This window comes from Rhinatrema bivittatum, chromosome 4, assembly GCF_901001135.1.
Source record: "Rhinatrema bivittatum chromosome 4, aRhiBiv1.1, whole genome shotgun sequence".
NCBI classification, from domain to species: Eukaryota; Metazoa; Chordata; class Amphibia; order Gymnophiona; family Rhinatrematidae; genus Rhinatrema; species Rhinatrema bivittatum.
This window is the reverse complement of record NC_042618.1, coordinates 229,027,605-229,045,804: the sequence shown is the minus strand read 5'-3', so window position 1 is coordinate 229,045,804 and position 18,200 is coordinate 229,027,605. Positions and strand designations below refer to the sequence as shown.

The 18,200-nt window shown below is 44.6% G+C and overlaps 1 protein-coding gene across 20 annotated transcripts in view; it reads right to left on the bottom strand.

Moving 5' to 3' along the window:
* Window positions 1-18,200, bottom strand: part of MICAL3 (microtubule associated monooxygenase, calponin and LIM domain containing 3) — a 756,715-nt gene that overhangs the window by 329,993 nt on the left and 408,522 nt on the right. For 14 of the 20 annotated variants that reach the window (XM_029599822.1, XM_029599821.1, XM_029599828.1 and 11 more), the window contains one exon: window positions 827-934. The exons of the other annotated variants lie outside the window; for them this stretch is intronic. In XM_029599822.1, the coding sequence (XP_029455682.1) occupies window positions 827-934 (108 nt within the window). The remainder of the gene's footprint in view (window positions 1-826; window positions 935-18,200) is intronic. 20 annotated transcript variants of the gene reach the window in all.

Sequence of the window (18,200 nt, the reverse complement as noted above, 5' to 3'; positions counted from 1 at the left end):
GAGACGGTCTCCAGCTGTGGGGGGAGAGGGCATATGCCGTCACCGCCCCACTCAGCTTCCTGCACCCGCTGCTTTTCAGCTGTTTAAGTAGTTACCGAACCAGTTACCAAACCAAGACACTCATCTGAGGGACCACGAAAATCACCTCAGGAATTCTCAACTGGGGGAGCTATCTTTTGGTATCACAGCAGGAGAACAGGGCGAATGTAATATCCTTAATTCTCCTTTTTCAAAATGAAGCAATCCCCAGAAGGGAGATGCATGTCCAGTATCTGCTGGAGATGGAGAATACTGGCAGGTTGATGTCACAATATATATACCCCTGCAGTGACATCAGTTTGCGCTGTCTCCATCTGCTGGTAAAGGTGCATAACCCACTTGTTCTGGATTCATCTGACTGGAGGCTAAGAAACATGGATTTTCTACAGACAGAAGCAAAATTAGTTTCTACAACCTATTTCCATGGCTCTATACAAATAATAAAAGAATATGTATGACATTTTTCCCCGATTTAAAGCTTTTTTTTTTTTCTAAAAAATATCTATGCAATAGATTTAAGCTAGTATAATATGGTCAATAAGGAAGATGAAGTGAATTATAACAGAGCAGAAGGAGAGTGCATTATGAACAGAAATATGGATTACTCCAAAAGAATAAAATACTTAAATTTTCATAAATGTGCATATGAGATTCTCTCATTCATGCTTAAGCTAAAATGCATTTATCTTCAATAAACACACAACCCCAGCCACCTCCTGCAGAACATCCCGTGTGCATTTAAACCAGTGGAGTGGTTCGCTGACTGCAGCATGCAAGGTCATGCTACCTGTCGGAGAGAGTCAGATGAGGGCAAAATGGGGCGATTAGAGGAACCAAGGCCGAGGGACTGCTCCCACTGGTCAAGATAGTAGTGACGAGAAGGCTCTGTCTCAAGCTAAAAAAAAAAAAATGAAAAGAGATGGAGGAATTTAAATAGAAAAAAAATGAATAAAAATGCCATATATAATCACACTACTTACCTGACATTTCATTACTAAGGAATCATAGAAATTAAGAATTGCAAGGCCAGTCACTATGCACTTCTTACTACACACATTTACTCCTATTTCCTCAAAAGAGATGAGATTTTTAGAACTAATAAATTGCAGTTTTAGGGGCTTAATTTGCAACATGCCATTTTCCAGTCCAGAAAAGTAACATGACAAAAAACTAAGTCCTCAAGGAGTGGGTTTAACTTCATACTGTGAGTTTCCTTTATCAGAAAACTCTGATGCAGGATTGTTTAAAATGTGTATTATGACTGTGCCCAAGGCCACTAAGTCTTATCCCCTCAATCGAGACCAATATAATTCAAAAATCTTTCATGCTCAACCACAAAATCCTTACTGGCTCTTTCTTCAGCCATCACATTCATAGAATGGATTGAAACAGAGGGAAACTGCAACCTGCCCAGAGTCATGGAAGACTGGATGGAGGGTTTTGATAATAGGTTAGCATTAAATATTGTGGAAAAAAATAGGAATCTACTAGTGACTGCAATTGGTCCATGATGAGCACTGAATGAGAAAACAGAAAGAAACCATAGGAGGTAAAATAAGGTAAAATTAGTGCTTATCTGATCATTTCCTTTCCTTGAATACAGCCAGACAAATCCAGATACATGGGTTATAGTCCCCAGCCAGCAGATGGAGACAAAGAATACCTAGCTTGCTGACATCATTCCTTATGGGGTCCCATGCTGCACTCAGCTTACTAGTATTCTATGTAACACACTAACAGAAAACTTTTTAAAACAAAACCCTTTAGCCTACAACCAGAGGGGCTTCCAGAGAACAAGAATTCTGACGAACAAAGATAGGATTGCTGGGCACTAAAGACAAAACCTCCAAAGCTCCTTATCTGTGAGGATCCCAAACGAGACCTAACTAAGTATACAAACATGTTCTTCTGATTTCCAAAAAGGTCATAACACTAATAAGTCAGAAAGCAATAAGTTGGCAGATAGGGAGGTCTTGGACTGGTCTGGCTGTATTAAAGGAAAGGAAATTCAGGTAAGCTCCAATTTCATTCATCATTCAGTCATACCAGTCCAGAAACATGGGAATTACCCAAACTACCTCTCCACTGGGCAGGACTCTACCAACCCCATTCTAAAAACATCTGAAACAAAGGCAGCTTCTTCCCTGGCTTGGATATCCAGATGATAATGCTTAGAAAAAAATGCAATGAAAACCACATTGCTGCCTTGCAAATGTCTAGAGGTGAAGCCAAGTAAAGCTCCAACCAAGATACAGCCTGCACAATGATGGAATGGGCCCTCAGCCTTTTGGGATGCAGAAGACCTTTGTCAATGTAAGCCACAGTTATGACCTCTTTGATCCATTGAGTTATTGATGTGAAACAGTCTCACCTCTTCAAGGACCATTAAAAAGAACAAAGAGATAGATTTTCTGAAATAATTAGTCACCTTCAATTACCTCAATAAAATCCTCTTTACATCCAAATAATGTAAGTGACAATAGTCTCCCCTACATGACTCCCTTCAAAAGGAAGACAGACACACCATCTAATTAAGAGGAAAGGAAGACACCACTTTGGAAAGAAAAGAAGCTACTGTGTAAATATAAACTGCCTCATTTGTAAAGCTCAGAAAAGGTTCTCTACAAGAAAAAGTCTGAAGCTCGGATACATGTCTAGCTGAAGAAACTGTTATGAAAAACACCACCTTTAGAGTAGCTTGATTGATGCTTCTCTCAATAGTTCAAACGGCTGACCAGTAAAGTTTCAAAATCAAATTTAAATCCCAAGAGGGACCAAAGGTTTCATAGGGATGGAGGGGAGGGCAGGGGGAGATGAAAAAAAAATGCTTCACCCCTATTAGAAAATGCAATATCTCTGGATGAGAAGACAAGGATCTGCCACCCAGGCACCCCCTATAATAAACAAAAGCTATCTGTACTTTCAGGGAATTTAGGGCTAACCCCTTATTCAAACCTTCTGAAAAAATTACAGGATGGAAGCTAGAAATACCTTCCTGACAGACTCTCCTCTATCTGTGCACCAAATCTCAAAGGTGCACCAAGCCCAGACATATGCCAAGGAAGAAGACATTTTCCTTGCTTTCAGGAGAGTATTCACAAGCCCTAAAAGTAACCTCTCTTTACTAAACTATCCCTTCTCAAGAGGCAAGCCATAAGACAAAACTGATCTGGATCCTCATGAAAAACATGTCCCTGGTACAGTAGATTTCTGGCTAGAGGAAACACCAAGGATTCCCTTTCTAACATCCTTATTATATCCGCAAACCAGTCTGGAGCAATTAGTATTACAAGAACTCTATGCTTGACAATTCTCTGCACCACTCTACCCACGGCAGAAACACATTGAGAAGACCATGTTCTTGCCATTTCTGAAACAGGGGATCCAACACTGATGAATCACCACCTTTTCTTTGACTGAAAAGAATCCTCCCTTTGGTGTTGCTGTTGGAAAGCATCAAATCCATTACTGGCTTTCCCCTTCTGCTCACTATCAGCAAGCATGCCTCCTCTGACAGAGACCATTCTTCTAGATCCAGAAAGTTCTGGCTGAGAAAATTCACTTGTACATTTTCTACTCCTACTATGTGGATTGCCAAGATAATCCACACATTTTTCTCTGCACCCATTTCATTAAACAATTTGCCTCCAGAGACACTTAGGGACTCTTGGTCCCGTCCCCCCCCCGATGACTGACATATGTCACTGATCTTGCAATGGCTGAAAGGATTCTTACCGCCTGCACCTTCAAAAGAGGATCGAAATGTAGGAGTGCCAATTTTATGGCTCTCATTTCCAAGCAACTGATCGACCATTTGCTCCCTTCCAGAATCCATGCCATCCTTGACCCTGGCAATATCCAATCTACCAGACTGGCATTGGTCATCATCGTAATCCATACAGGGGAGTAGAGATCCTCTCCCACTTCTAGGTTCTTGGGACTCAATCACCAATCCAGATTGCTCCTTGTCTAGGTCAGCAATACCAGCCTCTAGGAATAATTCTGAGACTGAGGGGACCACCTGGATAACAAGGCCATCTGTAAGGAATGCATATGATCCCTCTCCCAAGGAACGAGATCCAACGTGGCTGCCATGGATCCCAGTACCTGCTGATACTCCCAAGATGTGGGACTTTTGAGTACCTAACAGGGCTCTCACTTGACTCTTTTACTTTAATATCCTCTCTTTTGTCAAAAAACACTTCTCCTAGACTCATGTAGAACCATGCTGCTACATATTCTAAGGACTGGAATGGATATAATTTGCTTTTGGTGAAATTCACCACCCAGTCTAGCTCCTGCAGGAAATACAGCACTCTGGTGGCAGCTGCCTGGCTCTTCTGAGATGTCACTGCCCGAATCAACCAATCGTCCAGATACTGATGCATCAGAATACCTTCACATCAGACTGCAGCTGCCACTACTACCATAAACTTGGAAAAAGCTCTTAGTGCAATGGCCAGGCCAAAAGGTAGGGCATGAAACTGGAAGTGGTCTCCCAGAATTGCAAAACAGATACTTTTGATGATACTCCCATATCGGAATATGCAAATACACGTCCATCAGCTCCAAAGAAGAAAGGAACTCACTTTGTCTTACCTCTATCATAATCAACCACAAGGTCTCCATTTTGAAATGTGAAACCTTCAAAACTTTGTTAACCCCTTTCAGATCCAAAATTGGATAACAGGTACCATCCCCTCTTTGGTACTCTTAAGTAAATAGAATACCCGCCCAGGTCCTTCTGCAGAGCCAGAGCAGGAACTACCACTACTAACTGTTAAAGCTGATCAATAGTCTCTCGTACTGCTTCCACTTTCTGAGTGGTATGGCAAGAGGATGTCATAACAGTGTCTGAAACAGAGCTGGAACCCACTGATATGACAATTTGGACTTATGTCGGATAAAAGGCTGACAATCAGCCTCCTATTTCTTGCACAAAGGATGGGTCCTCAAATTTTCATTTCGAACTCCGGGTGCCCGAAGCACCATTTGAAACTGCGTCTTTACCCCCTTTTGTATTGGGATGAAAAGTCTGAAACCTACTATAAAGTCCAGATCTCTATTGACTATACGACCTGCTTGATCTTTTCAGTTTCGAGTCCTGAAACAGACTCCTAGAAACAGAGAACCTAGCAGTCCCCTTGGGCTTATCTTCTGGTAACCTAGGAGCCTTAGATTCCCCCCCCCCCCCCCCCAAAACCTTTACAAACCTCTCTAGATCCTCTCCAAAAAGAAGCTTGCCTGAAAGGGAAACAATCAACTGAAAATTATAAAGAAAATCCACCAACCAATTATGTAGTGGAGGAGTAGCCTAGTGGTTAGAGCAATAGGCTATGAACCAGGGAAGCCAAGGTTCAAATCCCATTGCTGCTCAGGGGCGGATTGGCCTATCGGGGGGATCGGGCATCCCCCGGTGGGCCGGTTGCTCCCATCACGTGATTTTTTTTTTTTTAAACTTCCCGGCCAAAGACAAGAAGAGGGTCTGCTGGTGCTGTGGCCCAAAGAGAAACCTGCGGGCAGGGCCGCTGGAAGCACTAGGCCTGGGCCGCCGCGAGCAGTGGTATCCCGAGGGGAGCCAATGCCCCCGGGCGCAGGGAGGCTCATGCGGTGCTGCGACAGGCAAATGGGCAGGGCTGTGGTGAGGATCACGCCACCATGGCCCAAAGAAAAAGATCGTGTTTAAACGCGCTGATGCTCCTCCTCCTTCCTGCCTGTGCGGCCCCGGAAGTAAACGTTGCCGGAGCCGCATGGGCAGGAAGGAGGAGGAGCATCAGCGTGTGCAGAAGAGGAGCAGCGAAGCCCGAGAAGAGGAAGAGGCCCGGTAATAGGGCCGCTGCGGCCCGAGAAGAGGAGGCCCAGAGGTGAGAGAGAGGCTGAGGGTCTGTAGAGTGTGTATGTCTTTGTGTGTATGAGATGAGTTGAGAGATTGTGTGTGTGAGAGTGAGGACCTGAATGTTTGCAAAGACAGCATGTGAGAGCCTGTGTGTGTGTGCGTGAGAGAGAGACAGCATGTGACAGTGAGAGCCTGTGCCCGAGCAAGACAGCACATGGGAGCGAGAGAGAGCCTGGGTGTCTGAGAGTCAGACAGCATGTGCCAGTGAGAGACTGTGTGTATGAATGATTGTATGAGAGACAGCATGTGACAGTGAGAACCTGATTGTGTGTTTGAGGGAAGAAGATGGAGAGAAAAGAAATAGAAAAAAAGACAATATAAAAGGAATTGACAAAAAAAATAAGAAAGGGAAGGTGGAAAAAAAAGCCTGTGACCAAACAATTAGAAAACTAAGATCAGACAGCAAAGCTAAAAAAAAAATAAAAAAAATTACTTTTTAGTGATTGGCACATGTAATCTTTGGGAATGTGCAAGAATAGCACTTTCTCTATGCGGATCTCACAATGTATGAGATCAGCATGGAGAAAGTGGAAGCCCACGGGGCCTGCACAGAGGAGGCAGCAGAATGGGCTTCAGTGCCAGTAGCAGCAATCGACACCTCCCCAATAGCCATGTGGCAGCAGTGACAGTGGCAGCAGAGGAATGAGAGAGGTTCCGAGGTTGCTGGCAAAAGAAAGAGGGGGTCTGCCTTTAGGGTGTGCACGTGTATGAATGGGAGTCTGCCTGGGGGCGTAGGTGTGTGAATGCACGGGCGCCTGCCCGGGGATCTGTGCGCACGCCCGGGGGACGGGGAGGGAGCGGTGTGAAAATGAATGGGAGCCTGCCTGGGGGTCAGTGTGTGTGTGTGTGTATGTGAGGGAGCCAGTGAGTGTGAGAGCACGAGTGTGCACGAGAAAATCCAAGGGAGTAAGAGTTTGTGTGCGGAGGGGGAGAGAGTGTCTCAGAGCCTGAGAGTGTGTCAGCGAGAGCGAGAGGTTATGGTGGATATAAGAGCATGAATGTGTATGTATGTGACAGTGTATGTGTGAGAGAGAGAGAGGATAACCTCCTAATCCTCGACAATATCAGGGTGCTTGGAAATCAAGAGCTCCCACAGAAGGGGACAGCAGGGGCTTTTTAAAATCTTTATTAGTTTTAATTATTGGGTGTTATTTGATGTCTGCTCTTTTTGAAATATTTTATTGGTGTTATATACAAATTTTTGAAAATTTCCCTGAGTTAAATTACTGGAGGTTCTATTCATCAGCAGTTTTGAAATATATATATTTTAGTATGATTTTCCTATTGTGATGTTTTATAGCTCTTGATTTTGTTGTTTGATGTTTTATGAGGAATGATGGTATTTTCTGTTTTTCCATTGCTGTATTATATACAGTCTAACTTGTTGTGATTTCCAGTTCAGTTTATCTGTGCATTTCTGTGTATATTTTATGGTCCCTTTATTCTATATTTGGTGACTCACCAAATTGTATGTGTAATTGGGTACCCATGGGCCAGTATGGAGAAAAATCCCCCGGGCCACTATTTTCCCAGAATCCGCTCCTGAGCTCCTTGTGACCTTGGGCAAGTCACTTTAGCCTCCCCATTGCCGCAGGTACAAACATACTGTAAACCCTCTGGGGATAGGGAAATACAGTACCTGAATGTAATCCGCTCTGAAGAACCAAAAAGCGGAATATAAAAAAAAAAAAAGCTTTACTGCTACAATAGAAGCCATACTCTGAGCTGCTGCTCTTACCAAATCATAAAGAGACTTCAGCCAGAAAAGCTGCTCTTGTTTCTATTCTCAATCTATCTCAGTGAGAATAGGAGGCCTCTTCCAAGGCTGCCTCCTGTTCTCACTGAAATAGATGCAATCCTGATCTAGCCACAACGCCACAACACACTGCTACCTGTAGCTTCAAATGCACGCTTAACAGATTCTATCCTGAGCATCCTGGGGCACACACCACCCTAGATTGGAATAGTGCCTCATTTAGTCATAGCACAAAAAAGCAAGTCCTCTTTAGGAACACCAACTTTCTCAAACTCTTGCACAGCTAGGGTATATAGCTTGGACATAGCCATACTACCCTTAAAACTAGCTTCAGGCAAGCCCTTTCTCCAGAAACCAACTCTTTAATGGACCTATCAATGGGAAAGAGTTAAGGGTTTCTGTAAACCCTCCATAATTGAATCCTCATACAAATTAACATTAACTTCTCCTTTCTTCTCTACAATATGTATAGTACTCAAGGACAGATATCAACGAAGACAACTCATCCTTATGCAAAAGATGCAACACCGGTGAGTTACTGTCTTACTTGGGAGAACATTCCCCTTCATAAGTTCCTCATCTGAATCGTAAGGCTTTGAATCCTTAAAGTCCTCTAACAAAGTCTCAGATTCCAAAGATTTATCCTCAAACTCCTCCTCCAACATCTGCTTCCTTGGTTTCTTTTTAACAGAACTGCAGACTGTCCTGAATGAGATACTTGTGTGGTGGAAGAACTGGAAGGGGGCCACACTCTACCCCAAACAAAAAGCCTGGCCAAACACTTTAAGAACTCTGATGACAGGGTAGACCAAAAAGGATTCGGCTCTGAAAATGCAGGCAAAAGCAAGAGGAGCCCTGACCACCCCCAAGGGAATCAAGCCTGCATCCAGCTTCACAGGACACACGGAACAATGCTCGTATTCCCTGAAAATTCCCTCCCGTGAATCCAAAATGGCCACCATTTTGCCACAGCTGCTGAAGCACCAGCAGGAACTGACTGACCAGGCGGCCCCACCGATGTAGAACCCCCCCCCCCCCGAAGTCACAATCACCCTCAGCTGTGACCACTCCCACTCTAATCCTTTTCCTCCTTCACAAGGACAGCACAGATTTCCTTCTCCCAAGGATCGATGTCCTCCAAATGCAATACAGAGCAAAACTTTTCCCACATTCAAAAAAGACAGATATTACCAACTCATTTTCTCTGCCTTAACCATACCACCAAAAATAAATCAAAACCTCTTGGTTTCCTGCCTCCGAGTCAGCACCAGATAAGAAAGTCTGGTTCAAGGAACTGCACTGAAAAATCCCTTTTTTTTTTTTTTTTTTTTTTTAAAGGAGGGAGGAAGTCTCGACTCCCAGAAGTAAAGAGATGAGGAATAAAAATGGTGGGGAGGGAGGAGGGATTTCACAGTTATCTTGAAAGAGGATGCTTTCAAGAAAGCCCCCTCTGGCTGCAAGGATAGCTCAACAGGGGGAAAGGAGTCAAAGACTGTCACCTACTAGAGCAGTTCCATCAGGGAAGGAAGTCACAGGACTAGTTACCTCAGGAACAGGTCAACCACCAGAGAATTATTTGCCCAGCCTATACCAGGACTCAGCCACAGCACAAGATGTTTCCTACCTTCTCTGCTGAAGACAGAATACTGGCAGTATGGGAACTTAACAAGGAGTGATAATAAGAATAGTGCAGTATGGGACTCTATAAGGAGTGATTTCAGCAAGATAGTTCTTCTGTTTGCATCTGTTGGCTGGGGAGCATAACCCATGTGTCTGGACAGGTCTGGCTGGATGATGAGGAAACGAAAAGTAAACAGCAAAAATAAAACCTACACCTCCAAAGTTCGACATATAGCTAAAATTTGATATAATATATATATATTTTCACAGTTCCCTTCATAAATTCATATCATTGTGCTACTATGGTAATTCTTGCTATTACCCAGAGCTGAATTTCAGTATGTCTAAGGGTAAAAATACACAAGGGAAAAAAAAAAGTGAGAAACTAAAAAAGCATGGCCAGTGATTCTAAAAAACTTATGACATGTAGATAATTCTTTTAAGTCCAGTGTCAGCAGCACAAAGTTAACAGATATGCTTACTTTGTAAAATGACATCTGGGGCAGCCAAAATTATTCTAATTTACTCACAGAGGTCTAACTTACTGCAATACTAAACAAGGACAGAGAAAGACAGCCATTCCCTCCATTTCTGATGCTAGGTTGTAAAATGGAAGTCAGACTGATGCCAGATTCTGATGGCTGGACAAACTTGCATAGATAGACTGAGATGGACAAGACAGTAGTCACCTTACACCTCACTGGCCTTTGCTCCAGAGAGCAGAAAAATGTGATACCCTTTCCTCAATGTCCTCAGCATTCACAGGCACAGAGTCATCAAAAGCAATGAAGAGTGCCCATTGTGGATGAGACATTGATAAAAAATTTGAAGATCAACAAAAAAAAAAAAAAAAAAAGACCACTTACCTGATAATTTCCTTTTCTTTAGGACAGTCAGATGAATCCAGAACAAGTAGGTTTATGCTCCCCTAACAGCAGATGGAGATGGAGCAACCTGACGTCACAGTACATACACCCCTGCAGTGACTTCAGCCCGCCAGTATTCTCTTCAAAAGCAACTGTGGACAGACTAACAAAAAACTTGATTAAAACAGATAACCATGTCAATACTTAGCCAATAGGCAACACTGAGCTCAGATAAGAACTTAACACTAGTCTAGGAACTGGAGGAACAGTTACCAGTAATCCCTGTAACATGTAGGCACACAGGGGGAGCAATATGAAACCACACGGCAGCCAAGGGAGGGAAGCTGCATTCATCTGACTGTCCTAAAAAAAAGGAAATTATCAGGTAAGTAGTAATTTCTCATTTCTTATGGTCCAGTCAGATGAATCCAGAACAAGTGGGATGTATCCAAGCTACTCCCAAGTAGGGTGGGAGGCTGCCTACAGTCCAGACAAAATCGCACACGCAAAGGCCACGACCTCCTGGGCCTGAACATCCAGGCGATAATTCCTGGAAAAGGTGTGTAAGGAGAACCACACTGCAGCTTGGCAAATGTAGACAGGAAAACAATCTAACTTCTGCCCATGATACTGCCTGAGCCTGAGTGCAATGAGCCCGAACCTGACTAGGTAACTGCTACCCAACATCCATGTATGCAGCCGTGACTACCTCCTTAATCCAGTGAGCTACAGTAGCCCACAAGGCTGGCTGGCTCTAGGCCTGCCATGAAGAACAAACAGGGGATCCGATTTCTGCAAAGGCTCAGTAACTTCCAGATACCTGACAATATGTCTCTCGACATCCACGGGTCGCAACAGATGATACTCCTCTGCATTTCCCTCTCTCTATCCAGACAGCATGGAGATGGTCTGATTCAAGTGAAACTCAGTGACCACCTTTGGTAAAAAGGAAGGAACAAACACAGTCGTACCGCCCTTGGAGAAATGGCTCCCGGCAAGACAAGGCCTGCAGTTCGGAAACCCTACGTGCTGAACAAATTGCCACAAGGAACACAGTTTTCAAAGTCAGCAACCGCAAGGACAGAGTATGTAGTGGTCTAAACATAGGGCCTGCCAAAAAGTCCAAGACCAAATTAAGACTCTATAAGGGCACCAGAAACTGCAAAGGACAACAAAGATGTTTCACTCCTTTCAGAAAACAGGCCACATCAGGATGAGCCAACAAGGATCCACCATTTACCTGACCCCTGAAATGGGCGAGAGCCGCAACTTGTACCTTTAAGGAATTAAGAGCCAAGCCTTTATTCAAGTCAGCCTGCAAAAATTCCAAAATAAGCAGATTCTTGTCCAAGGAAGGAAGAGCACCTCGATCCCCACACCAGGTCTCAAACAAACTCACATATAGGCCAAGGAAGTGGAGAACTTTCTAGCTCATAGCAAAGTGGAAATCATTGCTGCAGAGTATCCACTTTTCAGCAAGCGAACCCTTTCAAGGGCCATTTTGTAAGACAAAATTGAGTCGGATCTTCATGAAGAACAAGACCCTGCTGCAACAGGTTCCTTTGCACTGAAAGTCGAAGAGCCAAATCCACCAGCAGCCTTCACAGATCTGCATACCACGGTCACCTGGGCTTTCGAATCAATCTGCCCAACAGAGGCCATGGTGGAAAGGCATATAGCAACTTGTCTTCCAGCCACTCTTATATTAGGGCATTGATCCCCAATGACTTTGGATCTCTTTTGCAGCTGAAAAAGTGAGTAACCTTCACATTGCATAGAATCGCCAAAAGATCCAGGAACAGAATTATCCCAGCGATCTTGAATCAGGTTGCCTCATCTGACAACACCCATTCTCCTGGGGTCCAGACTCTCCCTGCTGCGAAAGTCTGCTCTTACATTATCTATGCCGGTAATGGGAGATGCAGATATCATCTGGAGATGCACCTCCACCCATTCCATGAGTTGATCTATTTCCAGCAACACCTGCTGGCTCTTGGTACCTCCCTGCTACTGATGTAAGCCACGGTCGTTGCATTGTCCGACATTATGCAAACTGATCGGCCTTGCAGGCTGTCGCCGAACCGTAAATATACTAACCGGATGGCCCTGGCTTTCAGCCAATTGATGTTCCAGAGAGACTCTTCTGCACTCCAGCGCCCTTGTGCCGTCAGCTCCTGACAGTGAGCTCCCCAACCAACGAGTCTTGCATCTGTTGTCAGCACCAGCCAGTCCAGTGGGGACAGGGGTACTCCCTTTCGAAGATGATCCACCTGCAGTCACCACTGCAGTTGGGATGAGACCTCCATTGGCAGGTGAAGATGATTTGAACAGTCCCGAGACAGAAGATTCCAGCAAGACAGCAGGGAACACTGAAGAGGACACATATGTGCTCTTGCCCATGGTAGCACCTCCAGGATCACTGCCATTAAGCCAAGAACCTGCAGGTAAGATGATACATTCGGACGCACAGTGTTCAACAACAGACTGAGTTGACATATCAACTTCTGAATTCAAGCTTCCAGCAGGAGCACCTTACCCTGATTCGTATCGAACCGAACACCCAGGTATTCCAGCAATTGGGTAGGCTAAAGACTGCTCTTGGCTAAGTTCGCCACCCAGCCAAGCTCCTGCAACAGGGAAATCACCTTGCAAACTACCAGGAGGCTCTCCTCCAGCGACTAGTTGCAAATCAGCCAGTCATCCAAATACAGGTGCACTAAGATTCCATCCTTTCTCAAGGTCGCCGCAACTACCACCATGACCTTGGAAAAGGTTTGTGGAGTGGTGGTCAGACCAAACGGCATCACCCAAAACTGGTTCCCAGAACTGAGAACCGTAGTAAGCATTGATGCACTAATCGGATTGGAATGTGGAGATACGCCTCGTACAGATCCAGTGAGGTCAGAAATTCCACCAACTGCACAGTCATAATCACCAAACGCAAGGTTTCCATAGGAAAATGCTTCTCTTGCAGATGACAGTTGATACCTTTGAGGTCCAGTATGGGATGAAAGGAGCCCTCCTTCAGCACAATGAAATAAATGGAATAATGCCTCATTTTCTTGAGACATGGGCACCGGAACCACAGCCCTCAGACTGAGAAGCCTTGCCGATGTACCCTCCCCACTGCCTGTTTCTTCTGCAGGGAGAGGGAGATTCCATGAATACGTCCCGAGGAATACTGCAAAACTCCATCGCATATCACCTCCAGGACCCATCAGATGTGATCTTGACCCACCTCTGATAAGAGAGAGAGAGGCAACTCCCTATCTCCTGTTCCCAGGGGTAGGTCGGCAAAACTTCATTGGGAGGGACGGGAGAGTCCACCACCCGAGCCTGTGCCTCATCTGGGTTGCTGATGATGAAAGGACTGAGACCTTCCGAAGGGCCGGGTCCGCTGGAGAGACTCTCCTCTATAGGGTTGAAAACACCTGGATCCTCTAGCACGACCTCTCCTGAGAAGGGAGCACTGTGCCTGTCTTATCTTCCAGCAAACAAGGAACAGGAGATTGGCCCCACTTACTCGCCAGTTTCTCCTAATCGCTGCCAAACAAGAACGAATCGCTAAAGGGCAATTTGGTCTGGTTAGCCTTTGAGGTCACATCAGCTGACCAATTTCTCAACCATAACTGGTGCCTGGCCGCCACAATTGAAGCCACCCCTCTGGCCAAAGTGCGGACCAAATCACAGCCTGCATCAGCCAAAAACCAGTAGCTGGTTCCATAAATGAACTGAGATTCACCCCAGAGTCATAAACCCCCCCCTGGGAAAGAAGCAAACAAGAGCGAGCCACCAAGGAACAACAAGAAGCAATCTGCAAGGACATTGCCACAGCTTCGAACACTTGCTTAAGGATAGTCTCAATCTTTCTATCATGAGCATCCTTCAAGGTCATGCCTCCTTCCATGGGAATAGTGGTCTGTTTGGAGACTGCACACACCACAGCATCCACCTTCGGAAAACATATTTGGTCTCTCACCACAGGATCCAGAGGGTACAGGCCTTCTAATAATGATTCCCTTTCAAATTAGCCTCTGGGGCATCCCATTCAAGATCAATCAATTCCTGAAAAGCCTCCAGCATGGGGTAAAAACAAGAGGCTTTATGCAAGGAGACTAAAATGGGATTTTTCTTCAGAAATGGAATCTGCTCCAATGGTCAATGTCTGGGAAATAACAGCTGGCAGTTCATCCCTGCGAAAGAACTGCAACAAAGTTCTATACGATTCCAATCCAGGAGGAAAGTTCCCATCCTCAAGAGAGGCAGGATCAGTGTCGTCATCCATGCTGTCCGGATCCCCAGCTGGAGGAACCACTGTCGCTCAGGAGGGTATACAGACGTGTAACAGAAAGTCCAAGCAAAGGTTTTACCTGCGCCTCTGCTCTAGGAGCATCGCACAGGGCCGAGGACTGAGCCCGAAGAAAGGATTGTAACCCCCTTAAATACTTCTACCCAGGAAAAGGTAGAAGCATCCAGACCATGAGGTACCTGAGGAGTACTGACTGAACTACCACCCCCCCCCTGCTGAGGAACCAGTTAGGGGAGAACCAAAATCAGGTGCCCCACCTGCAAGATCTTTACCGAGACCCACATCCAGCTGGGAAGAACCAGGCTTAGTGAAATCAGAGGAAGACAAGTCCCCTTGAGCCTCCAAACAGCGCTGGCACAATTCAGCAAGCACTCTTGACTGAGACGCTTGAATATGACAAACAGAGCAAAGAGAAAGGCACTTAGGCTTCTTAGGCACAGGCGCCATTATTGCCGACAATGAGCTGAGCGAATGCCTGAGGAGTGTCGATATGTTCTTTTTATATATTTCTTTCTTTTTTTTTTTTTTAAGACCTGACTGAGCACAGAGATGGTCTGAGCATAGAGATGGTCTCTGGCTGCGGGGGGAGAGGGTATGTGCAGTCACCACTCAACTCGGCTTCCAGCACCCACCGCCTTCAACTGCAAAAGCAACTAAGTCTATGCTGGCAAAAACCAGCTACTGGACCAAGGCACACCTCTGAGGGACCACGGAAATCACCTCAGGAATTCTCAACTGAGGAAAGAACCAACTGGTATCACTGCAGGAGAGTGGGGTGGTAATTTTCTTCCCTTAATTCTCTTACTTAAAAGAGAATCAATCCCCAGTGGGGAGATGCACATCCACCATCTGCTGGAGACGGAGAATACTGGCAGGCTGAGGTCACTGCAGGGGTATATGTACTGTGACATTAGCTTGCTCAGTCTTCATCTGCTGATAAGAGTGCATAAACCCACTTGTCCTGGATTCATCTGACTGGATGCTAAGAAATTATAGTTTTCAGGAAGGGCTAATCATATGAAGAGTGAGGATATGAACAGGAACATGAAAAAAAAAAACCCTCAAAACAACAAAGGTTAACTCTCACAGATTTCCTTCCCCTTCCCAGGATTAGATCTTACTGCAGTATTACAGCAAAGAACATGACGACTATCACAACTTCCACCAAGCTGCCAGAAGTAAATAACTGAAAAACAGTTTTATGAACATATGATCCCCAAATCCTGAAATATACTATTTGCATCCCGCGGTTCACAGCTCAGAACTTAACATGTAAATTAGCATGTTATACCTCAGGGTTTGGGACTGCTAACAGAGCTATCCAGCTGAACTTTGTAAAATGTACTTCTGTTAAATAGATTTATCAAGTCTGCTTATTGAAAAATGTGTTCTCTGTAGATAGCAGGAAGAATTAGCTACTACACATAGAAGATGTTATCTGATGGCACCAAATGGACCCTTCTCTTAGCGCACAAAGCTTTTGCTCTACTGAGCATGTTTGGGAGTTCTCGAGCGGGCACCACCTTGTGAGCCTCTCAGTTGATTGTAATCTGAGCTTCACCCGAGTAGTCCAGGGAGCAGGCAGATATTAAGAATCCTGCTGACTGCGGAGAACACTGTTCACTATAAGCAAACTTGCTTTTCCGTAGACAAGCAAGGCTGAATTAGTCATGACATGTAGGGAGTCAAAAGCTAAGGGTTGCAGAGAAGCACTTATTGAAAAAGCAAGCCAAACCACACTATGAAGAGTGGACTATTGGATGAACAGGCTATGCAAAACTACTTGTCCAAATTTACTGTCACTTCTTGATAAATTGTTCAGACAGTAATATGATGTCAAGGTGAGAACTAAACAAAGGTTGCAGCTTTGCAGTTATCCTTGATAAGCATGGCTCGCAAATGATGTAGCCATTTTTCATACTTGATGAGCCTTATCAGTGTCTGTGAACTGGAGACCAAAGCATAATAATGCATAATACAGTCTGTTAATCAGCTGCAAAAAGGGCACTTGGCAGCTGCCATACCTAAGCAGTTGGGATGGTAAGAGAAGAATAGTTGTGAGGACTGAAGATGGACTGAGTTTTCATTCAATAGTAACCTAAGGCCTTATTACAATTGAATGAATGAATGAAGGGCCTTTTCTCCTTCGTACGTATGCAGCCTTGGAAAGAACATGGGTAACGATGGCTTGATTTATATGAAAAACCGAATTACTTTTGGCAGAAACTTGGGGTGGGTGCAGAGCACCATACTATTGTGGAATAACTGGTACATTACTCACCACATATGCAATGTCTAAAGCTCATTGACTCTTCTAGCTGATGTAATCAAACTAGGAACACTTTCCATGTAAGGAATTTCAAGGAAGCAGATTTCAGTGGTTCTAAAGGTAGCGTCAAAAGCTTTATCAGTATTACATTGAGATCCCATGGAATCGGTGATTTGGCTACCCAAGGCCTCATATGTCATAAGTTTGCCATGAAATTTAACACTAAAGGATGAGCAGATATTTGTTTTCCCTCTACATGAACCTTGTAAGTTGCTATGGTACAGAGATGCATCTCCATTGATGAGGTACTGACACCAGAGGAAGAAAGCAAGAAGTACTAAAGCAATACCCATGGTTTGCAAGCAGAATGGTCCAGTGAGCCCTGTCAATACCAGAATGAAAACAGTTTCCATTAAAAGTTGTAAGCCCTTCTCGTTGAAGGCTTCCTGATGGAAACCAACACATCTGCAACTTCCTTGAGCAGGGATAGGGAAGCGATTAGAGAATGCTCAACAGCCATACTGTCAAGTTGAGAGGGACGATTTGGATGATACAGACAGTTAAAAACATCAGATTGGCCCCAAACAACTGAATGAAGTACAAAAATCACACTTATCTGGGCCACCCTGGAGCAATAAGTACCAAACGAGCCCAATCGTTGAGAACTTTCTTCACCATCCTGGCTATTAGTGGAAGTGGTGGAAAATCTTACATGAGAGCTGCATTCCACTTGAGCAGAAAAGCATCTGGAACAGATCTATGTTTGCTTTAAAGAATGGAACAAAATCTTTATACTTTTCTGTTTTTCTCTGATGTGAACAGGTTGATTAATGGATGGCCCCAGTGATCAAATAATCTGTCTGCTACTGCCTGAAGAAGGGCCTATTTATGAGGAAAAACACTCTGCTATGGCAATTTGCTAGCATGTTGGAAATCTCCATAAACTAAGTCGCTTGTAGGAAGGCCTGGTGGTCACAAGCCCACCTCCAAATCCTTATGAACTCTGGACAGAGTCTATGATCCTCTCTCTCCTTTCTTGTTGACATAAAATATAGTGATTTGGTTGTCTATTGGATGAGAAATCTTTCTCCAGGAGACGTGAGAAAGCTCTCAAGATGTATCTGATTGCTAAAAGCTCCAACAGATTGATCTGAAACAGCCATTCCACTACTGATGAAGTTCCCTGTGTGGAAAGGACCTGTGTGTGCTCCTCACCTCTTGGTGGTGGAGCATCTCTTACCAGTATCACTCAATGGGATAGCAGATGAAGGGGGGGGGGGGGGCCTTATTTCTGAGGTATTCGGGTCTAGCCACCAGTGAAGTGCCCTTCATTTCCTTAGAGACATTTACTGGTGTCGATAAGAGCTGAGATAACTGGTCCCACTGGGTGCAAAAGTCCTACTGTAGGATTTGCATGTGGAGGTTGATTAGGGGAACCACATGAA